Source organism: Triturus cristatus, chromosome 3_2, assembly GCF_964204655.1.
Source record: "Triturus cristatus chromosome 3_2, aTriCri1.1, whole genome shotgun sequence".
Lineage (NCBI taxonomy): Eukaryota > Metazoa > Chordata > Amphibia > Caudata > Salamandridae > Triturus > Triturus cristatus.
In genome coordinates, this window is record NC_140584.1 from 843,354,067 (window position 1) to 843,380,931 (window position 26,865).

Genomic DNA, 26,865 nt, shown 5'->3' on the forward strand with positions numbered 1-26,865 from the left:
CTGCTAATTCTTGAGGGATAAATACCTTATCTCAAGACATCTGAAGTTTTGTCCACTGCTTCAGAGATTTTATAACACTTTCCAAAAATTATAGAGGTCTGCTAATGTTTGATTGAATGTATAAAATGTGCCATGGTATTTTTGAGTCTGACAGTACTCAAGGGATGTTTACAATGTACTGGATATTTTGGGAGATACTTGTGGGAGTGTAACCTGTATTAAGTTTGTGTTAATGTTGGTCAGTGGTTATGGATTGCATACCTCGCATTTGGTTTTCTAGAGTTTTGTCTGACATGTCATTGCATGTGTAAGAGTGTTTGTAGGTATTTAATTGTTTAATAATAACAAAACATCAGAACGTATTTTCAACCAGCACATAATACTGCTGTTTTTCTTTTTCTACGATCATTAAGTAATGCGTTTTGCCATTACTCAATTTCATGGTACTCAGTTATCAAACTTGGTATGGCAAATGGCTGAGTTGACCATGATGGGATTTAAGCTAGGGACCCAGAGATCACATCCACAGGGTCAAAGTTTGTGGATATCTGCCTGTTCAGGTGGCATGTATACTCTGTCTGACACGCATTGGTCTGTCAGTGCTTATGGTAGCATATACAATGTACCAGGGTTTTGTGCCCAGGCCATTGGTTGAGGGGTGTATATAGGTCTTTTCCAGAGTTTGCATGTACATACAGGTTTGTAGGCATTTCCCGTGTTTGAGTTAATTTGTCAGTGGTTTGACCCTCAGATTAATGAGGCCAGGGAAGATATATTTTCAAGTTTAGTGACTGGGAGTGCTTTTCTCCGTGCCAAGGCCCAAGAGGTTCCTGTATATGTCCTCAGGATAATGAGACTGCTATATATTTTTGGGTTTGAAGCCAGCCCTTGTCTGGATAAGTCAACCTATGATTTCAATTGGTTGGAAATTGGAATCTGGGAGGTGGGGTTTCTCTGGAGAGAGACATTAATGATCATGCAAAGGAAATGTGAAATCTTTATCCGACCCACCTCATCAGAGCCACCTCTTCAATTCTTGAATTCAGCAGGTAACTGAAGAACTGACTCTTGACCTAGCCCCAACCCTGGCTTGACCCATGAGCTACTGCTTCTGCACCAGGATGCCCTCTTGGTTAACTTTTGAGCTATAACACATACCATAACAAATAATAGTATCATGTTTGGTTAATCTTTTTCAGGAAATTGCCACTGCCTTGGAATGTGGGAAGAATATTGTTCCTGTGACTGACCATTTTGAGTGGCCGGATCCGCTGAGTCTCCCAGATGACATGAGGGCCGTTCTCAAGTTCAATGGCATCAAGTGTGTATGCTAGGAAATTTTTAAAATGCATGCTATGTGTACACTATTGACATCTGTAGGCCAGGATTGAGAATCCTCCACGTACAGGGAGGGGGGGGAGGTGGTGAGGAGATCTTAATAATGGTTGGGGGCATTCACTGAGAAAATGAAGTGGGATTCACTGTAGAAGGTAAATGAGGAGAGATTTATTCACTGCAGGTGGGGTAGTAGATAAGAAATAAAGGGTGTGTGGAGCAGAAAAGGTCAATGGCCTGCAGCTGCAAGTTTTGGCCATTGAAAATGGTTTTACTGTATTGCACGTTTGCTGGTGTGTTCACTGAAGGATGAGACTTAGAAGGAATTTTATGAATGTTGAGACCATATCCATACAATTTGTGGGAGGGAGTTCAATGTAGCATGGAGGATACATTGGCTGATTGGGTCTTGACTTGCTTCTTCTCCCCAGCCAAACTGATGTTGGCTGAGGTTCAAGGTAGACACGCCAGCATGCGCTCGGTCAGGGGACTTTAGGCATCGCCAGTACCAGTAGCGAAGCTGCTGAGTGGCTGTTACGCTGCTCGCTGTCAGGTGAGTCTTGCTCATCTGGATCTTCCTCAGGTCCAGTTAAATCTAGAAACCCACTCCAGTTGTAATGGTGAGTGAGATGACATCTGATGTCCTCATCTGTGAACAGTTGCCTCCCTTGCTGTCACAGCTCATTTCGGTGCAACTGCTGACTGTGGTCCTAAGTTGTTGGGAAAGTCTTGCTTCTAGACATTAGCATCTTTTTGTGGGATTTCCCTGTAGAACCTAGAAAATCTTCGGGAACGCCCCTCAGTCTTGTGCACTTTCACTGTACAGCACATGCATCAGGCACACTCGGGTCGCCCAGAACTCACTCCTTGTTGGGAGTGGTGCAGGCCCTCCCCAGGCTGCAGAAGCCATCACATTTCACTACCTCCTTGGCTCTCTCTCTGTTCTCCCTTTTCTAAGCACAATCTTCTTCATTCAAGGGCACCTCCAATGCCCTATGTTGGCTGTTGGGAAGCTCCTTCCTTCAATACAACCTCCAAGGCAGCTTCTCCTTTCTTCCTGTTAGTTCCCAGGTTCTGGTCCGAACCTAGCAAGTGGAGATAGCGGTGGATACCCCAAGCCTGGAGCACTGAAGAGTTCCGCAGTTGCCACTGGTGTGGGATCCTGGGTTCCTGGTACAGAAATCTTGGCACCGGAGGTTTCTGCCCCACCATTATAATTAGGTTGCAAACAGTAGTTGTGTATTCCAGCAGTCTGCTCTAAGACTGATTCTTGGTAGTTCTGCCCGTTTTGCTTATTCCACTCAGATTTGTTCGGCCAAATTCATTATTGCAAGGTGCTAGCAGGAAGGTGGTGTGTAGTTTAGAGTCACCTGTTAAGAGAAACCCGAAACCAGGGTGCAAAAAACTGAGAGACTGCCCCAGTTAACTACATGTGAACTTGTCAGGGGTAGCCTTTCCATTGAAGGATGGGTCAGGAAAGGGCAGGGAACACTGACTAAGCTTTACCTTGTCACTTTTTCTCTTCATCTCCACACGCAAAAGTCTGATCCATTACAAACGATGCCTGGAATGCCCTGAAGTAATCATGCAATTCACATCGACTGTCTCTCTCTCTCTCTCCAAACCTTTATTCTAAGTAGGTACGTGAATATAGCAAATAAAAAATGGATTCCAGTGTGGCTATCGCCACATGTGTCAACACACTCCACACGCATCCTCTGCAAACCTACATAAGTATACAGTGGCAGCAGGTTACTTAAGGCGTTGGGGTTCCACCCCTTCTATTTCCTGTATCACACTGATTGAAAAATTAGAAATACAATAATGGCAATTCAGTGCCTTCTTTCTGACCCTCACTTGAGTGTACATCAGGCATGAAGAGACTTTTCACAGGCACATGAGCTAATGTGCATGTGCCAGACATTGTGGATTTGCTAGGCTAAGGGATTACTTATTTCCAGCCCAGGCCTGCCATTCTAGAGGGGCTTCAGGGACCAAACTCAGATGACATGCAGCAGCATTGATTTCTAAGACAGCCCTGGACCTTCTGGCTTCTGCTCTGTACTGTCCGGTGCTACATGCCAATCACTGAGGAATTAAGGGGCATATTATCAAGCCATGGAGATAAAATTATCGCCGCTTTAGCATCCGTTTTCGGACGGAAAGCGGCGATAGTTTTATCGCCTAATCAGCAAGGTCACGCTATCGTGTGAATCCTTGCATTATCGCCCTTTCCCCCAGCGCCCATCTTTGCATCTCTAATCAGATGCAAAGTGGGCGTTCCTGCCCTGACATAACTGGAGAAATGTCGCTAAGCGACATTTCTTCAATTATCAATGGGCACGCTAACCTGCAGAGCAACAAGCAAAGTAGCGATAACCTCTGTTATCACTACTTTCCTTACGCCTGCTTCAAAACTGACTTAGCCATGATATCCTATGTAAGGTGGGTATCATGGCTAAGAATGCCTTGCCCTATCAGCAAGCTTTCGCCAAATCTTGTGCGATTATCGCTGTATTTCCAGCGATAATCGCACAATTGACAGTTTGCGCTCTGAATTTTATCGCTTTGGAGATAAGCTTTGCTGATAGCACGCTATCTCCGCGATAAAATTCAGAGTTGCCCGGCGATAATTATCCTTGCACTAAGAGCGCTGAGCGATAATTATCGCATTGCCTTGATGATATGCCCCTAAGTTGTTAATGGGTGGGGCGGGTTCAGCACGTCTCACTGACCCCATCCTACCAGATGATTAGTTGTGAAAGGTTAGGTATTACAAAAGAAGGTTCTTTGTGTAGGAGACAGAACAGCTTATAAGCAAAAACAAAATTACCTTGTGTAATGTAATCTGGTGCTCATGAAAAGTACTCTAATATCCTTGTGCCAAGTTTGTGCTATATAAACAGTGCAAAAAATAAAAATGCGACCCAACATCATGAGTCTTGTGTCACAAATTTACAATTCACGGCTCTGTAACAACTCGTAACATGCTTGAAATAGATTTACTGTGATTGCTGCAGTTGTGCCGAATGTGCATGTGTTTACAGCAGCTACCAGCTTGTGAGCATATCAATTGCTTCCTCCTTCCGCAGTGCTGTGTGATGATTTTATGGATTGCATACATGTATACACATGCAACATCCATGTCCCACATGTATCGGTGAAGGACCCTGTTGTAGGGGGCTGGCAGACCACTTTAGAAATAGTGAGGGTGAGAGGGGGCGTAACTAGCATCTGCACAAAATGGTGGTTCACTGCTGAGCTCTGTGAGCCTGCTGCATAGCGCCATGCTAACAATGGCCATGTGGGACTGTCTCATCCCTGGAGACCGTGGGCCAAGCTGAAAATGCCCTCTGCGACCTAGAGCTCTGTTCTGCTCCCCAGAGGAAGTCCGTTTCCTCCAATCGTGGCCTCTCTGAAGCGCCATACTTCGGCAACATGGTGGTGCCTTGGTGCTGTGCTGGGAGCTTTAGAGCCTCTGAAACATGATTCTAGGGCACTCCTGTCCTAATCTACAGCCTTCAGAAGGCTAGGAATCCAGCACAGACATTGCCAACTGCTTTCTATCCTCGGCTCCCACCACTAAGTGGTTGCTCATTTGGAGACTCACCACGCAGTTTGCAAAATGTCGGTTACTTGTAGATATTTGGTCCATTAACCACATGGCCGGCTTGTTGGTGGAGTAAAACCAAATCACACCTATATTTCCAGCAGGTACCTCACCATTTTATTTCATGCCTCTTAACCAATACTGCGCTCACTTCTTTTCTGCTGAGGACAGTCGCAGAGGAGTAATTGCCTACACCTTGGGGCCTGTCACCTCCCCTAGCAGGGTGAATCTCTAATATATTATTGATTCTGTGCAGCTGGAGCATCTCATGCTGAGCATCTATTACTGAGCACCTTATATCTGCGTTGGTTCTGGATGGTGTATCCTCTCTATAGCGGCTCTTGGGTACCACGGGTTTTAGGCTCTCCAGTAGCAGAGCCTGACATTGTAAATTGTGGACGGCTCTGACTCATACGGACACGATTACGATCACTTTTGATTCCTGACACGGGCCCTCCACATTGTTTAAAGAAGGTACCCATGTTACTACAGTATCACTGACTTAACACTATTAGCTTTCTCTGCAGCTGCTGGTGATGGCAGAATCCAAGAAACACAAGAGGAAATATGGGAAAGGCAATCTTAAAAGAACAAAACAGGAGCCAAGGTACCCTGACTCCCATATCAAGGAAAACCAAGATCATTCTGACATTCTAGAAGCGATCCTCAAAAACCTAAATGATGTTCATGATATTGCGCAAAGCACAAATACAAATACAGACCTGCCACAAGTGGAAGTGGCCAGTATAAGAAGGCTAAAAAAACTAAATTTTGTTCATGATATTGCTCGAATCACAAATGCAAATACAGACCTGCTACAAATGGAAGTGGGCAGTATAAAATGAGATCTCAAAGAGCTTAACCGTAGAATGTCGAAGGTCGAATGCCGAAAGTAGAATTAGCATGGCAGAAGATTGTTTTTAGTGCAATCTAAACACCTGCTTAAAAACGACTCAATGCATACCTCGCTCAAACATGAGGTCACCAAGCTGGAGGATCGTAATCGGCATAGCAATCTTAGAATCTTCGGTCTACCAGAAGGATCCAAAGATCAGGCCCTCTTAGTTGTCACCTTCCTGGAATCCTCGATCCCTGCAGATCTAGGCATTACCCTCACAAAAGACTTTGAACTTGATCATGCCCACAGAATCCCCACCTTCAAATCCAGGAACACTGCTACTCCCCAAGAGTTAATCTTCAAATCTTTGCGTCATCACCACTCTGAGCATTTCTCTGCCCAAAGATAGCTGGTTGTTTGTATGGCGGGTTTCCAGTGTATAGTATATCTCATACAGTAGGGAGCCCCTCTTGTTTGCAGTATAACATACATACGCTCCTACAGTGGCTCACAGCACCCGCTAACAAGTATCTGATTCTGGTGTGGCCAGGTACATGCGAAGTTCCAATGTTTCTAGTTTGCTCGCTTTGATTGCCTGCAGTAGGCCAACTCCCCCTTTAGAGTCCTACACTCTGCTCTTTTTACAACCAATGAACTTCCTATGTGAAGGACTCTTGTTCTCCCTCTTGATGTGTGTTGTAACCAAGTTCACATCCAGAATGTAGTTTCAAGTAGATTTATTCAAGTTGGTTACAAGATGTAAGTTCAGTAGTATTCAGCAGAAGATTAGTTGTAAATCAGCTGTAATTCAGCCCCACCAGGAGCAGCCAGCAAGGCGCTCAGCCCTTCTCCAACTGTGGGTTTCATAGATGAACATTCCACATTACATCATCTCCTCAGTGTTCCACTGATGGAGAAGTGAATGGCAAGAACAACACTATACCAAGATACTACATAGTGCTTAACTCCTACAGCCTGTTTCTTGTACCTTGCCTCTTACAGGCTTCTTCCCCTTGTCTAGGTCTGGTTATTTTGTAATATTTTTACTTTTTACTCTGTTTGCACTGTCCCTCCTTTTTCTTCCTTCTGAGCCATGTGATACTTCTTTCACTACTTTTTCTCCTGCAAGAGGGGTTGCTCGCTCCTACACCTCATACAGAATACTAGCTCCTAATATAATGAATGATAAGCATGCATCAATTTTGAAAGTAATTTCCTTCAACACTAAAGGTCTTAATCACCCAGTAAAGCGTAGGAAGATGTCTGAATATTGCCACTCCATTTCCACCAAGAAACTAGGATTGGCTACCAATAGGCCTTATTTCTGCATAATGGCTGGGTGTTTGATCTATCCTGCTCTGCAGCAATTTCTAAAAAGAATGGTGTGATTACCTTAATCTCACATAACTGTGGTCTATCGATTATTTCCGCAGAGCAGGACAATACTGGCAGATAGCAGATAAGCTTCCTGAAGTTTAAAAGAAATTCCTCCCTTATTTCCAAAATTAAACACCACCAAGGATATTCTCAATGCTTTTCAGAGATTCCACACTGGGATTCATACCCCTTCTGTAACCATTTCTAAAGAAATATGTCTACAATTTCTTTAAAGCCTCCCTATGAAAACCATCTCTACGCATGAATCTCTTACGCTAAATAAATCCATCAAGAGGTCTGAAGTTTTAAATGCGATCAAACTGATCACATCTGGTCCTCCCTGGACCAGAAATAAGCATCCTAAGATCGGTTTCAGGGTATCACCCCCTCATCTGCCAGGATAGCCTGACTCTGGTGGCATGGTGAGCACGGGACCCATGTCTGGGCATACCTGTCCCACTTAGGGCAACAAATGCAAAAAGAACAAAGGATGGACAGAATGCTGAACAATGTCAAACACTCACCCTCAGTACAGAGATCTGGGCCTAAATCCATCCAAGGTAGATCCAAAGTATCCCATTTGTCCCGTGCCTGGCGAATAAGAGAAGAATCAGCAGGAACCGAATTATCGAAATCAGAGCGAGACGTTGAGGTGATAGTCAGAAAAATCTCCTCGTCCTCTCAACAGAGATTGTTCACTATCTTGCACTTTACTCAGAAAGAAAAACTGCAGTTCCTCACATTGAACCTGGGATAACAGAGATGCAGAAACGATTTTGCTATGATCAGAGAGCTCATTAACAATTCTGAAAAGAGTTTGGGGACAGTTAGGAGCTGAGATGATCTGATCCGAGAAGAAAGTGGCACGAGGCATTCTACAACAGGTATGGTAATGCTTCGGAGCAAATTTATATTTTAAGCTTAGAAGTGTCGTCATAGCTAAGGCCCCACACCCTCTCCAGCCTATTACAGCCTGTTTTCATTGCCTGTAGTTCCTCATCGATAAAATGCGTCAGGAGGATGCAGCCTGGCAGAGCAGTGCATTTTTAAAGGCAGAATGTGATCCAAGGAGTTGCGCTGCCACACATCCATTCGAGGCTGGTCAAGCTTAACATCTCTAACTTAGGGATTGAATTCCTCAGTTGACTATTAAGAACACGGATGTTCAACTTTGAGCAGGCCCTAGAGTTAGTCTGAGGTATGTTCCTTTCCCTGATAATGCTAGGGGAAGTAGGTACACTGAAAGGGACAGCAAGATGATCCAATCACTCAAGTTATACCAAAGGAAGAGAGAGGAGATTTTCTATATTAGAGGAAATTGTTTCTAACAGGTGCCCTGCTTGATGAGTGGCAGAATAGTTATGAAGATTCAGTTCCTGTAAATCTTCAATAAGAGTCTGGCCAGACCTGCCTAGCAGATACTCTAAATGGATATTCAGGTCCCCCAGCACTACAAAACTGGACAATCTAAAAATTAGGGGTGCTAGGAAGTCAGATAATGACTTAGTGCAGCTACCTTGCGGAACCAGGAGGGCGGTTGATCAAAGCCCTAAAAAGGGTAAATTTAGGTGAGAGTTCCAGCGTGAAGGACACGGCTTCGCAGGAAGGGATTGGTAAGGCTTGCATTTTACATTTAGATGTGTCTTTGAATAGTATAGCTATTCCACCTCCCAATCTATCTACTCTATCCCTCCTTACAATGGAAGAGTTTGGGTGAAAAGCTGCAATCACATCCGATGTAGAAGCCTCTTGAAGCCAGGTTTCCATGATGAACAGGGCATCCGGAACATGATCTTCTAAGAAATGAAAAAGATGTTGTTGAGGGCATGGTAGTGATCATTCATTAAGATTGAAAAAGAGATACTCAGTTTCTTGTCTAATGTCCGGCACGGGGACTTTGCCACATTGCGAGATATCAGAAGTAGCACTATTAGGAAGTGACTGCACACGTTCCTGTGGCTGGATAGAAAACAAACAGTTTTTACATTTGTTGGAATCCCTCAGCAGGCCGAGGGACCCTTGACATCTCACTAAGCATAGGGGCTAAAATACTCTTAGCTGCTCAGTTGAGTTTGAGACTTTGTTAGGCCCCTGGACCCATTTTGGCGCGAACAGGCACAGACGGGCTTGCCTTTGGTGCACTGGTGGCACGCCCACTCGCGCTGTGGCTATAGCTAAGCACTGTTAATTAGCTCAAAAACTAGACCGCTGACAGAGCAGAGAATTCGACCTAAAAAATGGTGGCCGGGTAAAAGAAGAAAAAAACCCGAGCGGGCACTTAAACATGTGCAAACAGCTCATAGGACAGCGTAAGTTAATCTAAAAAAATATTTTTTTTAATAGTGAAATTCTCAAGATAGTGAAAAACTCAGTGTTCCCCCATCAATACACGCAACACCCACATAGAAATCACCAAAGAGCAGCAATGTCTAGACTCAGATGCCAGACACCCTACCTGTAGCATTTCTGGAATACTCCTGGAATAAATATACATTGTCACCCCTAATGTGTTGGGTACTCAAACTTTAAATGGCAATCGAAATTCATCAAGTATCTAGGTGTGTGGTTTAGCAAAGATCTATTGGAATCCATAGCACAGAACAAATTCAAAATAATTAAGAAGATCGAAGATCTTTTGTCAGCATGGTCACCTAAGCACATTTTTTGGTGGTGGAGATTAGAGGCTGTTAAAATGATGGTGTCCCCACTTAATCAGTTTTCAGGCTAGCATGCTTCCTATTCACCTCTCACAGACTTTCTTTGCAACCATTGATGAAAATACATTTGACTTTCTCTGGAATAGAAAGAAACGCAGAAGCAGTTTAAAAAAAACTCATAGCTAACTCAATTGATGGTGGCTGCACTCTTCCAAATCTGGGTTAACTATCAAACAGCGTTCATAGCAGCAGAGTGCATGGTGGTTTGAAGTGGATCCCATTAAAATGCCTGCCTGTCTTGACATTAAGCAAAATATTTTTACCCATTTACCATAGAAGCCATTTTGATCATGTCTCACCACTCTTTTCCTCACTCTAACAAGATTTTTTGTTCTTTTTATTTATGAAGAATCCACAGTATTGAAAAAACAGTATTAAACCATTTCATACAAAATCATAAATCAAAATCCAATGATACACACATTCCGTTCTGCAAAGCAACTATCAAAAGGTCAAATGATCAATCGTAGAGCCCCATATTTGCATTCCCAGCTCTCGCTTTCTTGAACCTTTAACTGAGTACAGAGTACAGACTAAATTCTAGGTTATATATATTATAAAACCTCCCCCGCCACATTTCAAAGGAAGGAGGCACTGGGTGAAGCCATGTGGACGCGATACATAACCGTGCTACCCCCATAGCAACAAAAATAAGATACCTATGTTTATGCAACGCTATCTCTTGAGACAAATTCTCCCCAATACCCAGTAACATGACGGTGGCAGAAATCTCTATAGCCACTCTGGTGATACAGAAACCTCTCTATGTGTTGTATATACATAGCCAATTGAGTGCACTAGAATATCGGCATCGTCTACACCATAGCGGATGCATTTGCCATCATACAAACCCCCCCATTTCTTCATCTTTGCGGGTGTGTGGTATAAATTAAATATTGTTTTATAATGCTGTGTTTTTAAGTTTGCAGCCATAAAGATCTTTCCTGCCAAATCGATTGAATCCTCTAAGTACACACCTTGCACTCCTACGGAATTCCCCCACTTAAGATTGTGTTTCTCAAGATCGTTAATTTTGGAAGCTTGTAATACTTTATAGAGAACCCCAATCCTTTCCTGAGATCTGATAGCTTCAACTATCTTATGCGGCTTTAACGTCAAGACATGCTTATTTAGGAAATCACGTATCTGCAGGTATATAAAAAATTGGCCTTTGGGAAGGTGATACTTATCCGCTAAATTATTGAAGGGGAGATACAACCCCCCTACCTCCGTAAAATGTCCCAATTGTGTGATACCGGAGAGTCTCCATTTCCCAGTCACATAGTCATGGAATATCGATGGGAGACTCCCTAAAGCTGATAAAGGAGTGTAGAATGAGAGCTCCTCTATTTGCAGATTCTTTTGGACTGCCTTCCAGACCTTATAGACTGCCCCTAAGATCTTAAAATGTGTTCTCTTGTAATAGCTGCCATCAGTTCTTTGAAACAAACAATTTTTAGCCTCAGTTCCAAGCACCATCTGATATATCGGTGGGGCCTCAGCAGGATTATCAACTTCCTCTCCAGTTAACAAAAGTCAGATATTAGCTAAGATACAAGCATAGTAATATACCATCAAATCAGGCACAGACCATCCCCCTCTGTCTCTGGGTAGAGTCATGAATCGTGCCGCTCTACGTGGTTTCCTCGGAGCCCACAGAAATCTAGAGCACAGAGATTGTAGTTGTAATAGCTGCAAGCGAGATATTTCCAAAGGTACTGATATAAAGTAGTATAGAACTTTTGGTAAGATATTCATTTTAAGAACATTGGCTCAACCAACCAAGGACAGATGGAGACATTGCCATCTCTCAAGAGCTTGTTTAATATTTCCAATGATGGACCCCCAATTAGCATCAACCAGGTCTTTGAAACAAACTCGTATCCGGATACCCAGATAAGTGACCTCCTTAAAAATTCTAGGATCGTTATTGGTGATTTTATTAGTACAAAGAATCTGGGTATTGGACGTATTGAGTTTATAGACAGCCAAACAGCCGAATTTATATGCAAGATGTTTTATTTCGGGTAGCGCCATCACTATATCAGATGTTACTATGGCAATATCATTGGCATATGCAAATACACAAAACTGATCTTGCCCCACTATGAATGGTTTTATCCTAGCTCTCCGCACAAGCATATCCAGGAAAGGATATATATAAAGCGCAAAACAAGAGCGGACACAGCTCAGGATGACCTGACACAACATCAACAGGGTGAGTAAAGACCAGGAACTGAGGGTCGGGTGGAAATGGGCACAGTGGCACACATGCACAAATAAGCAGAGCACACTGCACACCCGCAATGACCCTGGATCATGTCCCTCATCCCCGTGGCACACTGCAGCACACACACATAGCAATAACAGCACATCCACTTTGACGACAATGTGTTACAATGTGCAACCCCGACACTGCAGAACAGAGGACACAACTGGCTCCGCACACACGCAGAAACAGGCCTACTACATCTGGCAGAGCTGGAAACGTTGAAATAGAAATGTATGAGTAAAACCTCACACCCGTCATGTAGTCCAAATGTACACTGTCCTGCATCTAAATCCTGCACCTCCAAAACAGTCACAATGTACATTGTCATACAGTCTGCATGTAAACAAGAACAATGCGCCAACACACATGTCAACACAATGTCAACATGCATCTCCACTTCACATTGCAGAGGGACAAACAACACCTCCAGCAGGGCAGACCAGACAACCCATCAGTGATATGCCAGAGAGGACCAAAATACCTTCGACACGGCGCCCTACAACAGCCCATGGACATCCCACGCAACCCACCCCCAGAAGCAGGGCAGCCAAGCTACTGCGAGAATAACCCACCCCTGCAACAGAACACACAGCATGAAGCACCTGCAAGCACGGCAGGCTCACAACACTTCACCGACCCACACATGGCCCCCCAATGCCAGGTGTCAGAACGCCAAAAGGAGGTGGCCCAACAGGTGCGGTCGTGTTCCGAACCCATGGAAGGCGAACTAGATCACATACGTAGGTGTCTATTACCCTTCAGGGACCACCTTCACCCCACAAAGGAGGCCCACACTGCCATAGAGATACATGCAGATGCACATTCCCAGTACAGAACAATGCCCTGGGGCACGCACATATCAGTCACACACCCACATTGGCTCTGTGTAGGACGGCACAGTCCACTGCCCTTACGAATTGTGTGGGTGACGACAAAGCTATATGTCCAAGCTCTAACCCACTGCCTGCGGTGACATGTCTGCATCCGCTGTACACAGCACAATGTAATGTCCTAGGGCCCTCATGCATACAACAAGACGACAGGGACACATGCAGATATCATGTTGAACTGGCTACGAGCACGTGCGCTCGGCCCCTTTATTGGCAGGGCCACATGTACAGTGACGCCTGCGCTGGATGTGTGTGGGGTGAGTATAAGCCAGCCCGCACGGATTGCTTGGTGCTGGCAACAACTTGAACAGTGGACACCAGTGCAATGGAAACAGAAAACACCTGCATAACAGAGTCAACCGCTGAGCAACATGGAGGGAGCCGGAGCAAGTACAGTGGTCACCCAATATACAAACAGGAGGGTCCGTGAGTTGCAGTGCGCTGCGGTTGGGTCCCCAGAGCTGAGCGTGCTCATGTGCAGAAAATGTCTAAGAGTGTGTCCCCTCTGGATATTCCTGATGCAGCTGCAGTGGTGGGGTGTCACACCTGCATCATCTTCCTCGTTGCCGTCCTAGGTCTCACACACTGCCTGAGGTGACATTGCTGCATGAGCTCTCCACAGCACATAACCAAAACAGTAATGGACGATGATTCATGGTGCGTGGAGCTAGTGGCACCTGGAGTGCTGAGCAGGAGATCAGGCAGAAGAAGGCATCAACTATAGATGCGGGCAACTCTGTCAGTTTGCCAATACGACCGTTTTGACACTGGCAGTTAGAGTTGGTCCTGGTGGTGGTGGCGTGTGCCTCCTGCGGTGATGCGACGTCCGGGCCGGTCAGGACTTGATTTGATGTTTGAGCCCTGGTGGACCGCATTTGAGGCCATAGGCAGCGGGCAGCGCAGGGCCACAGACACATAGCGTTGATGTCCCTAAAGCCATCGCCTCAGAGGCCATTCAGCATCTCAGAAGAAGGGGTCCTGGACCTGACCAGCACAGAGTTAATGGCCCCGGATGCACTGCGGCCGGCACAGGCACCCCATCACGGGACGGTGACTTGCGGTGCAGTCAAATGAGCCACGTGAGCTGAGCAGGTCCTCATCAATGTCCGAGGTGTATGTGGCGGAGGGTTGCGGGGGACAGTCAAAGGTGTCCTCCAGGGCATGATGCAGAGGGTGGAAGCTGTCCAGAAGTAGCAAATGGAGGAGTGGAATGCCCCTGCATCGTTTTAGCCACAAAGTCAGTATCACCAACATGATGGTGACGACAACCCCATGGACTCAGTCGCCACCTAAGTTCAACCAGAAAGTGTCCATGGGTCTCGGGGAACAGACTTAGTGGCACCGGGGCTGAAAGGGGATGTAGTGTGTGTTGAGGCCTGTACAATGACATCAAGCCAGCCATAAATAAATCAAGACTAAATTCAACTATTGTGACCTACTCGACTGCGGTGGAGGCCTGAGGCAGCGGTCTGCACGGGCCAGACACGGTTCGCGAGCTCCTCCTGGAACTCTTAACACACGACGTTGACATGACATGACATTTGGGGGTGACTTGTGGTTGACGGAGGCAAAAGCAACAGAGCCGACGGGTGTTCAGTCAGCGAGGATGACGTGTACTGCCAGGTACGGACTGGATTGGATTGGCGTGGGGCCTGCTGGACCGCAGTGTAGGCCGACGGCGTAGTCATCAAGGGCCCACAGACACGTGGGGTTGGGATGCCAGGCACATACTTGGTGTCACCACATCAAAGGGAGTACAGTGATGTAAACTCTGCATAAATGTGCGTTCTCGGACAATGTATGATCAAGACTCAGCTCCAAATGTGTGACCTACTCACCCGCAGCGTAGGCCGTAGGCAGCGGTCAGCAAGGGCCCAGAGCCACGTGTCGTTGTCTTATGGTGCACAGAGTTAGTGACAGCAGGACAGTTGTCGGTAGTGTTCGATCATCTCCGTGATGATGATCCTTTTATCCTCCGGACTGAAACTCATCATCCTGTAACACCTCTCCTTGCGTGCAATGATATGTACTCTGCCATTGACAAATCGAGACTCAGTCCCACATGTGCGAACGACTCGAACGCAGCGTGGCCCGAGGGCAGTAGTCCGCGTGGGCCCACGGACACCTGTGGATGGAATGCTATGCACAGACTTGGTATCACCACATCGAAGGGAGTATAGTGAGTTAAATCTGCCATACTTGATGTTCTCTGTAATAGTGTAACCAAGACTCAGTTCCAAATGTGTGACCTACTTTTCCGCTGTGCATGTAGGCTGAGTACGTCAACGAGAAGGGAGTACAGCGGGCTGGTGTCGTGGAGGCCGTGATGGTTTGAGGAGGCTGCCAGGTTTGTGGCACTCTGGCTTGGAGCTTGCACCGGCACGTGGTGGGTCCTCATCGACACACGCCGGTGTCGGCAGGTGTGCATTGAGGCCTGGGTGCGCCGGGCCTGGCAGGATTGGTACGGGGCCCTGCGGCCTGAGGTACAGCAGGCGCACAGGAACACATACAACACCGCTCAAGGCAATGGCGTTGGCCTCGTGGCGGTGTGAGGGGCGCCACCCTGGCAGAGTCGTTGGGCATTCCGGAAGAGAACCACGCCCAGAGCTATGTGCTTTTTATTCACACCCCTATGCTGGCCTGGCATACGCTGGGCCGGGATATTCCCCAATTCCTGGGGTGACATGGTTGTGTCCACTGTCCACTGCACTCCATACACCAGCAAATATGTGTGTGGTCTGCATACTTCAGTCTGGCCATCGCTTCAACGCCACACTTGGCATTGTGTACATTGTCATTCATCGGTCAGTTGCCTCCTTCGCACATGCCAGGTCCCCACTTCTTCCTACATTCTGCTATTGTGGGGCTGAGGTGCCATGCAGTTGATGGTTTATGTGAATGGCTGGCCCAGGTTGCCAGAGTGAGTTGTGCTGTTGTGTCTGGTGGGTGGGCATGTTGTTTGGCATGTTGTATGTGAGTTTGTGGCATGTGCATTCCCAGTGTTGTGAGTTGCATGGTTGTGGAGGTGAGGTGTGTGATGTGTTTATTTGGTACTTGCCAACGAGCAGCGCATTTACGTTAGTGCCAGCCAAGAGGCGCTGGGTGATAATGGGCTGTCGGAAGATGTAAGACTCATGCACTCGGAATGGGTGGTTGGCGTTGAGGTCGGTGGAGATTCCCAGGTGGTCTACTATTGCCTGCACAGTATTGGTATGCGTGTGCTTTGGGTTGCAGATATTGTATGCAGTGTCACCAGGGGGCACAAGTAGGACATGTGTGCATTCAATTGCCCTCTGACACGTGAGGGAATCCAGCTATGTCTTTGACACCTTGCTTGGTCTATAGCTGTTCCTGCGCAGTGTGGGGGAGTGATAGGTATTGTGGTACCAAGATGATGATGGCATCCAAGACAGTTGGGGGTTCTTGGACGTGGCTGGCTGTGAGACTCCTTGGACTCTGGCGGTTGTTGGTTGGCAGGTCCCAGAGGCCAACAGGTGCGGCACAGCCAGCAGCTTTGTCTGCGGAGGGATTTTGGTTGTCCGCTGTGTTGGTACCGTCGGCCTGTGAGCAATGGTGGTCAGGATGCGTAGGATTGTTGTCCTTTTGAGCCTGTGGTGGGCAATGACATTCCCAGGTGTTAAGTCTGTGAGGCTGGTGTGTTTCCTGTGGGTCCGCTGTCTTTGTCCGTGCTGCTTCTGTGGGAGGTTCCGGGGGTGTTGTGGTCCTGGGTGGGGTGGCGGTGGGTGTTGTTGCCCTATTGGGGCGCTGGGCTGCATGTTCAGTTGCTCGGGGGCATCTGTTGTTCTTCATGTTTGGCTTTGGGCTGTGCTCCCTTGGCGGCTGCCGGTTGTCGTCCGAATTTACACCAGGTCAGAGCAGGTGTTAATTTTCTGCCGCTAATGCTCATTATCGCATGTTTCGTGGTCTTTTCGCAAATGTGGCTGGTCGATGAGAATGTTGAGGAGTGGTGTTGTCATGGCTTTTTGCACGGGAACGCCTACTCTGCATCTCATTAGCGATAGTTGCCGGGGTCATCTGTGGCGATGTTTTTGGCGGCTGCTATCGCGGATAAACTGGTGTTATGGGCTGTTTACACCAGCTTGTGAATGGGGTGATAAATTTATTGCGACTTTGGCTGGGATAAAGTGTTGTTAACTCGGCGATAGCTCCTTGAGAATATGGGCCTCAGGGCCTTAAACACCCTAGGTTTCCTACCACTACAACTCTGAGTGCCGGCTTGTAGTTCGCCCTGTCCCAGATTGATATTAAAATCCCCACATAGCACAAGAGGTGTGGGCCATGATGCAAGTTCGAGATTTAGATGTTCAAGGACAGGGGCTTCGTCCAAATTGGAACCATATACTGTACATACCGTAAATCTGGAGCCCTCTGAAATGCATTCCACGATTGCCAATCGCCCTTGGCTGTCTACAGCTATGCGTCCAGAAGTTTGCATAGTCGATTTAGCCAACACAGCAACCCCCGATTCATAGTTGTCTGCTGTGAAGTGGCTAGAACTGCAAAACCCAGCTCCGAAAGAACCTTGTATTTTCCCCACAATATGTGAGTCTCCTGAATGCATACTAGGTCTGGGTGAATCACACTGACCTCTGCAGTAACTCTTTGCCTTTTATTATAGTTGTTAAGCCCACAGACATTGAGCGAACATATTCAGAGCCCTAGTTTAGCCATAAGGTAGAAATGGGTACCATCCCTTGCTTGATTCTCTTGAGTAGAATTTAATATCTCTAGATTTCACAAACTTAACAATACTGTGCATTATTTTTCTTTTTTTACCCCCAATTACCTCCCCCATCGAAACCTTAACCCTAAACCAACCCAACTCCCCAGACCCCCCCTCCCTCTGTCCCCTGCCCCCACCCTTCAATGAGGCAATAGGAACCAAGTTCCCAGTGATGATAAGCTCCCGCCACCCAGGTAACCCCGCCCACACCAATATACATCCTTATGTGCTAAAGACCTGCCATAAAGTAGAGCAAGAAAAAGACATCAACTCTTCATAGCACAGGGCACTTGATAATGTCCAGTGCTATAGCTGATTTTCTACACTAATGCACAAATACAAAACCCCAAGGTGCTATAAGACATAAAATGGAGAAAGAAACAAAAAAAAAACTCCCTTTCACCAAATAGCTCCAAGACTACTTATTGGACATTACAAAGATTGTAGATACTCTTTGGCTTGGACCTCAGAAACAAAAAATCTGGTAAGATCCTTATATAACACTTTTAGCTTTGCAGGGTTAAGTAAAAAAGCTTGAGCCCCTTTTGCCTGAAATGAAGAAATAAGATGGCGAAGCTGCCAGCGCTTTTCTACAGTATAGTGACAATAATCAAGGCGCACAAAAAACTCCAACCCTTTGCCAGCCCTCTTTCTATCGGGGCGAGCCAGCTCGTACACCGCTTCACTTGTCAAAAAGTTATTGAGGGATATTACAATTGCTCTGGGTCTTGTTGTGCCTTGACCGGGACTAGGACGGATAGAAAAGGGGAAGCGATGCGCCCTCTTCACTTCTCTGTGCCAGACCCAGTTCAGGGAAGGCTTCGGTGAGTAATTTAATGATAAACTTGCGAGGATCTTGCCCCTCAATGCCTTCCGGGACCTGCAGTACTCTAAGATTGTTTCTATGGGAACGATTTTCAAGGTCCGTTAATTTCCACTGAGTGTCCTCTTTAAAGATCGCAGAAATGTTGTAATAGCCTTCTCTGCTAAAAGTTCGTCTTCTAAGGAAGAAATCTGTGCCTCGGCTCTGCTAAATCTAGTGGTAAATTCCGTGTAGGTCTTGGCAATGTGGCACAACGAGTTCTGAAGCTTAGGACAAGAGCTCTGTACCCTCTGACTGTCTGAACATGTCTCCTCCCTATGAGTCATTAAAGTTTGGTAGATCAGGGCAAGTGATATCTCTTCCGGCGGACCTGATGTATCTCCTTTAGCTGCCTCAGCGCCCATGTCAGTATCGGTTGTAAAGGAATAGTCCCACTGCAGAACATAGCCACCATTGCCACCATTGCAACCATCTAATAGTTCAGGACCCTCTCTACAATCTTGTTCCTTTCTTACCGTGCGAGGACTGTCTTCCGAAGTATCCCCTCCTGTATCCTCCAGATGCCACCGGCCCCAGGTAGTTCATTTTGAGATTTTGAGCCTAACTCTAGCTCATTGCTGGAGGAGTCAGAGTGATCTGAAAGAGAATAAAAATGGTCACCAGAGTCTGCTTCTTTCCGAGGTGATTTTAGCCTCTGTGAGCCCCTTTTTATATCCAGTTCTGAATTACCTATATTCACTGCATTTTCGTTTACTGTATTTACTGTATTTACTTTTATCCCTCTTCAGGAGGAGATATACTTAACACACTAGCAGATTGGGTAAGCACCCCTAGAGCACCTGCAACCATTATATCAGGACTGGGTAATGCAGAAAGTGCCATGTCCGCTTGACATTACCATCAATAACGTCTACTTTCCCTGCTTGTTGCCCGTCAGTGGTGTCAGAAATTTTCATATCCTGAATCCCTGGAGGCTCTGTTTGAGAAAATTGTAAAGCCTTCTTCCTTTCCTTTACCCCCGAAAACAGAAGAGGAACAGTGCGCTTACCGGAATCCTTAGAATCCTTAGACATTTTCCCAGCAGATGTAACCGGTAACACAATATTCACTTTATTTATCTTGCTACAGAGACTCGAGTTTGCAGAGATTCTCCTGTTCTCCTGTTCACCACCACAGCACCAGTACCGGTTGAATCAACCAGAGGGAAAACTCACCCTCTCGCAGCCTTGGGAGGCATCCCAAACACTGCAGAGCTTATTTAACCGTCCACTGTAGATTGTTAATGCTGTGAGAGTGCTCCAACGATGATATTGTCCAATACTCCAGTACCTCCTCTGAAGTCGCCACAATCCCGCTGATACTGTTGCAACCCACATAATCAGAATACCACAGGGGCCACCCTGAAGCCATCGTGTGCAATGTTTGCGTCCTCCTACGAGCTCGTTCTCACTAAGCTTTCAGAAGCCTCTCTTGCCTCGCGTCTGGGTTTCCTCTCAACGGCTCACCAGCGGTCTTCAACAGCAATGCCGAGCGAGTAAGGTCCATTACAGCAGGGGATCAGATACAGGCATCAGCAGCGTTTCGATCAACGCTGTGTTCCAAAGCCGCCCTGGATCGTCCACAGAGATGCCAGAACTCCCAAGTGCAACCGTAAGTTTTAAATATAGCACCCTGGTAGTGTTTCAGCAGCGCTTCTAACACATTTCATCAACCTTTAAGATACGATAAAGCCATAAGAAGCGTGGATACGGGGTAACCCAGGAGCGACCAGCTCACACGTCTGAGCTTGCGGACACCATCTTGCCTCCTACCCTAACAAGATTTTTAAAGATGAAATTGCAGCCTTATTGTCAGTGGACAGGGCTCACAACTCTAATTTAAAGAAATCCGACTTCCTTTCGGTATGGAATAATAAGAAACTTTAGCCTGCAATTTCTCCCACGATGGTCCGAGATGGCCTAGCAGGGGCATCTATAATGGCAGATTTTATCAAAGATTCCAAACCTCTTGCTGAGAAAGTTATATATAAGACTAGAGGGTGCCCGAGAAAATTTACCAAGATAGGGGGTCCCTGGCTGAGCCACTATGGAATTTACCTAGGGCGAGGCAACGGGCAGCCTAGACACACAGCTGAGTACTGAGTAACAAATCTTGTACTAACTCATCATCTGCCTGTTGCCCGCTCATTGCATGTTTAAGGTCATGAAACGTGTTGATGTATAATACGACCGACTGTGCGCTTAATCCCATGTACCTATGGTATCTTTGGTATGCTTATACGTTTGTTGTGTTAATCGCAGAAAACTGTAATAAAATGATTTTAAAAAACTAAAAAAAAAAATTAAAAAAAAAGATTCCAAACCTCTAACATTCTTTACCATTCAAAGGACGCATGGGCTGTCCAATCTAGATTTCTATGATTTCCTAAAAATCAAAGTAAAACTTTCCAAATTAGGACTTCTCCTTAAGACAACTCTCTTCTCCTCCCTCAAACAACTGCAATCTGAGTGCCACATAGAGTGCAAAATTGATAAATTACTCGGAAGCAGTACTCCTCCTCGGCCCCCACATTTGCAGTCCAAGTGGTCATGCTTCTCTTCTAAAGGTATCTTATCCCTACAAGCTCAGGCATGGGCAAAAATGTGCCCCCTCTTATTCTGAAACAAACTTATCTCTTCAGTCATTTAAACAAAATCTCTTTGCATCACATTTTCTATACTGGATCCCTACTATACTTTTTAAAATAAAGCTAACTGACTCCAACCTATGTTGGTCATGTAAAACAGCATGAGATGACCAAGAACATATGTTCTTCTCATGTACATGTTTTAAGTCCTTCTGGGAAGGGGTTTCTGCTCAATGGAGAAACAACTTCAACACCTCCATGTCCTTAAGTTTTCCAACGAATAGGGTTGGCACCTGTGCAGCAATTCTCCCGATTGAGCTCCCAGACTCAGATTTTTTTCTTTCTCTCTGGACTTGTGAGCTTACTCCATACAATTAAGTGATCTCGCTGAAATGTCCTGCAACACTGGTTAGGGAACATACAAAATCACAACCACATTACCCCTAATTTTACTCTCTGATTAATGCACCCACTAAAACATCATTCCAATTCAAAGGCCCTGTCACAGGTCAAGGATAAGTAACTTCTATTCTGCATAACCTGCATTCTCTCTCTCACCATTATGGCAGGTTTGTGCCTGAAACCAGAAGGATGTAACTCCTACACTTGCACACCCCCCCCAACCTATCCAAGAATGCCTCAAAAACATTCAAACTTCTGAGAAGACACCCAGAGACTTTGATCTCCGACCGGTACTACAACATGGAAAAGGGCATCATTGTAAATGAACTTATATTCTTCACCAGGAAAATAGCAATATGACGAGCAGCCATTTTAAACCTATTACACGTTCTTGAAGCTAAAAACATTCTGTATGGCACCAAAATACTGATTGCTCCATCACAAAACGTAAGAGCTAACCTTAACGTAAAAATTTATAAAAATGGCATTTTTATGATCCAAGCAACAGACAGGATCTTAAAAAATTCGATGACCACTTCACCACCCTAAAAGAGCAGGTGCCTGGCTACATTCCTTCAATACACCCCCAAAGCCCTCTTTCTCAATCTAACACTCATTGGAGCAGTGTCCACACCAGTCCTAAGCTAACCTCTTTGGGTCAGGGCTGCCCACTTACAGATACCAAGGCAGAAGCTACCTCCTTAACCTCCTAACACCCTCCTCCTTAGACAGGACTGACACTGATCTCCCCAGTGTGTTGTCCTTACAGCACGGTGCACCAGGCAGCATCTCCCCTAAGTCTATTAGAGTTCTACCATCCCAGCTCTCTCAACCTCTCAATAATGCAACACCTGCAACCTCATCACCCATTCATTATCCCCGTCCCATATCCATACAGGTCAGCAAAAGACCGTCGCTTACCCCCCCACCCCCGCCAAAAGGCATTTTGGCCACCCCTCTGAGTAAATCAGTTCCCGTGTTCACCTCTACGTACAGAAAAGCAACCTCAGAGAATTTGAAATCCAGCCCCTACACCAGGAGCACCGAGAGCAACAGTAAATCAAGCCCTGATCTCCGGGATCCATCGCCTCACAGTCTACACTAACGGACCTAGAATCTCTGAAGCAACAAACAGTCAGCATATCTCAGAGCATCCATAATGCTATTCTAGAAATTAAGAGCATTTACACCTCACGGATTACACTCTCTCTAGAATCAAACGCATTAAAAAAAATCAGTACTCAACATTCAAAACAAGCCAAACCATCAACCCTTGTCGCTGGCAAATAGACAATATCCCCCTCGCATACAACTTAACTATTTATCAAAGGACAAAACTCTTGCTCTTCTATTATCCTATGAGTCAACACATGCTTCTTCCAGTCCCCCCGACAAGAAAGATGAAAACAAAATCCATACGATCACAAGCAACGCAAATATAGCCTCCTCATTCAGAAACAGAGGGGTAAACAGCAACAACTTAAAACAAGTCCCCCTACCCACCTCAACTCCTAACACAAGCTCCCGGGGAACTACGCGTCACAGCTCTCTCGTCTTATACTTAAATGCTGATCAGCAGTGAAGCATGCCTCTGACATAGCTGAACTCACCTTAAATCAAGCTGTAGATGTGGCAGTATTAACTGAATCATGGCTCAATGAAGCATCATCACCCTGCATGGATTGTTTGGTTCCTCCAAATTACAACATCTTAAGGCGAGACAGACAAATTAAAAAAGGGGGTGGTATCGCTTGCATCCACCGCTTCGACCTCACCATTATCCAACTTCACTCTGATCCTCTTGACTCCTGCGAATACCTCGCACTTTCCATAAGCAAAGACTAACCAATTGTGTAAACTGCATCTCTTCTACCACCCTCCGGAAATCATCACGGCAAATGTCTCCCTCCACTCCTATGATATATTCCTATGGGACTTTAACCTTCATTGGAACGACCTTAATGACAATCTGGTCAACATATTTAAAGATTTCCTGGATGACCAAACACTCACTCAAACCTGCACCCTGCCAACTCACACAAAAGGCTCTACACTCCATTGGATTATCTCTAAGGAAAAGGCGGTCAGGCTAATTTTGATTGCTCCTTGTGACTGGTCAGACCACCACGCTATACCATTCCTAATACCGGGTACACTTAAGAAAAGACCAGCGCAACCAGTGAAACCGAAACTATGGCTTAGGGACACAAAAAGCCTAGACCTCGAAAAACTGGCAGCATGTTGTGTAAAGGATTTCCCCTCACCCCCCAAGCTATCAAATGTCAGCGAACATGTTGAGCATTACCATGCAACAATGTGTGATATAATTGACTCTCTAGCCCTTTTAAAACTGAAAAGAATCCAGGTTAAAGATAACAATCCCTTGTTTAATGGGTCCCTAAACAATGAAAGGAGAAATCTGCGACTAACGGAATGGAAATGGAGACAAAACCCCTCCTCCCCCCAGCTAAAACTTCTTAGAAAGACCAGGAATACGTACAACATAAGCGATCCCAAATCTAAAATATAATTCTTTAGTTTGGAACTGGAGAACTCTAAGAACAGACCTCGTAAGCTCTTTGAAATGGTAAAACAACAATTGAACAAACTGGCCAAATCCTCTAAAGAAACAACAAAATCCATAATAACCTGTGATGAGTTCTCTTCCTTCCTCTCAGCCAAAATCCTCTCGTTGGGAAATGAGCACACCCATCAGGTAGCACCCAAAAATGAAGCCCACTGGACCACCTTCAATCGTTATGATGACCACAACATCTCGAAAATTCTATCGTCCTTAAAATAAAATACCCACTTCAAAACCCTAGACCATAACAAAATGTGCCTCTTAATTCTTCTGAACCTTTCATCTGCATTCAGTACAGTTAGCCATGAGAAGTTACTTGATCGGCTCGAAAACAGGATGGGTTTAGGGGGAACCGTTCTCGAATGGTTTAAATCCTTCTTACTGAACCGTTCTCAAAGATTCTTAGTTAATCGAAATCTATCCTCTCCTTCCCCGATTGCGATCGGAGTCACACAAGGCTCAGCTCCCTCCCCAACTCTTTTTAACTCTATCTGGAACCTTTAACTGAAATTCTTAGTAACGCCAACATCTCTTTCCATACATATGCAGATGACATACATCAAAGTTTCATACCCAGAAGAGATCAAAACAATGAATGAGGTTCTAAAGTTGACTGTGCAATGGCTATCTAGCAACCAGCTCTAATTTAATGCACAAAAAACTGAATTCTTACTAATTTCCCCTCCGAAAAGCTCCACTGACATACTGGAATGGATCAGATCGATCTCCGCGCTGAACTGCACCCCGATTATAGTGGACTCAGCCAAATCACCAGGAATCACACTGGACACGAATTTGAACATGCTAGCCCACATCAACACACTGGCCAAAAACGCCAGGTTTCACCTGAGCTACCTTAGAAAGCTAAAACCATTCTTCGATACATCTGACCTTAAAATGGCAGTACAGGCATTAGTTATCTCTAGGATCGAATACGGATGCGCAACCCTCTCTGGTCTGCCCAAGATCTCAACGGCTCCCCTAAAAGCCTGTCTCGACGCTTTCCGCAAGACTCTTAACAGGCTCAAAAAACCTCGACCGCACCTGAAGGCCCTGAATTGGCTTCCTTACGAAGCCAGAATTCAACTCAAACTGGCCTGTATTACGCACAAAGTGCTACACTTTAAATCACGTTCGTATCGTGCTCACAAAATGTAGTTATCCGGAGGAGGCATGCACTCCTGGAGTGCCAGGGATCTTACGCTGTAACCTCCCTTCTTCCGGAAGAAGAAAACTTACAATAGAGGTTTCTCTGGGGCTGCATCTAGAATCTGGAACTTGCTGCCACCAATCATCAGAAGAATAACATCTTTGTCAAGATTCAAGAAGGAAGCTAAGACTTTTCTAATGGGCAAATTCCTGCCATAACCTCTCTCAGAGCATTTATGGAATCAGCGGCTTAGCGACACTTTACTGCTATTTCAAGTCAAGTCAAGTCAAAACCACTTTATTCGATTAATTAAAATCATAAAAGTATGCTAAAACAGATAAATATATAAAATCTCACAAATCACAATTATGCAGTTAAAAACATTTCAATAAAATTTCATGATCGACCATAAACCACTTGGTTACGAAAAGCAGAATCAGTTTCCTAGAGTTGAAAAAGATCCACATCTTGTGATAATTTTAGTCTAGCCCTTCTCTCTCTAATAGCGGCTACTAAAAAACTAGCAACACAAAACATGATTAATGGACATTCAAGCAGGCGTAAAAACAGTAAAGCTGGCTTATACTGAGTAAAATTCCTACAGTTTAACAATGGAATAATAAACTTTTTCCTGGCAGGTTTAAAAAACGGACAAAAAAGCATAAAGTACGTAGTGTCTTGTGGAGAAAGGTCGTCACACTTACAAGGGGCAACGTCTTCTAATCTATGCCAGCCAACCACATCCCTAAGAACTAAATGTAGCTGGTTGAACCGCAATTTGGTCAACAGCCATCTATGAAAAGGGTTGGTTACTATTGTAAGATATGTTGACAAACCTGAAGACTGGGATATCAGGACATGTTCCCTTACTGAGGATTTATGGAGTTCATCTTCCTCCCGCTTGGCCTCCCTGAGTTTCGTGAAATTGGATTTTACCCACTCAAGATCTGCCTTACATAGAGTTTCAGGGTTTGAAAAGATTTCTGGTCTCCCAATGTAGGCAGATAACGACTCTATATTAGACAACCATAGAATTTTATTCATGTTGTCAAGTCGAGTACAGTCCTTTAAGATTTTATGATTTAAAGTAAGGTGTGGGTTTAGCCATATTTTAATCCATAGCAGCAAAGGGGCTAATTTAATCATGTCTGCTATGTAGCCAATCCCAAGTTCCGTATGGACTGAATAAGAAGCGGTTGATTGAGGGAGGCCAAGGAGGGAGCGCAGAAATTTGTTTTCCTCCGTTTGGATCACGTCGTGCTTAATGTAACCCCAGATTGACGCCCCATACCTTACAATAGAAATAGTTTTAGCTTTATAGATTGTTATTATTGCCTCTATTGGCTTTCCTCCCAGCCTTTTAGCAAAGCCAAGTACTGCCGCAGAAGAATTTCTCACGGAGTTTACCTTAATGGAGAGCTGGGGGGTCCATGAGCCTTTGTCATCAAAGACAACTCCCAAGTAGGTGAAAACCTTCACTCTTGAGATTACAGCTCC

At 45.4% G+C, this 26,865-nt stretch overlaps 1 protein-coding gene across 1 annotated transcript in view; it reads left to right on the forward strand.

The window, feature by feature from the left end:
• The window catches only part of SARM1 (sterile alpha and TIR motif containing 1), a 211,249-nt gene that overhangs the window by 175,433 nt on the left and 8,951 nt on the right, over positions 1–26,865 (forward strand). Inside the window, exon 8 of the mRNA XM_085649108.1 lies at positions 1,200–1,321. Within this exon, the coding sequence (XP_085505234.1) occupies positions 1,200–1,321 (122 nt within the window). The remainder of the gene's footprint in view (positions 1–1,199; positions 1,322–26,865) is intronic.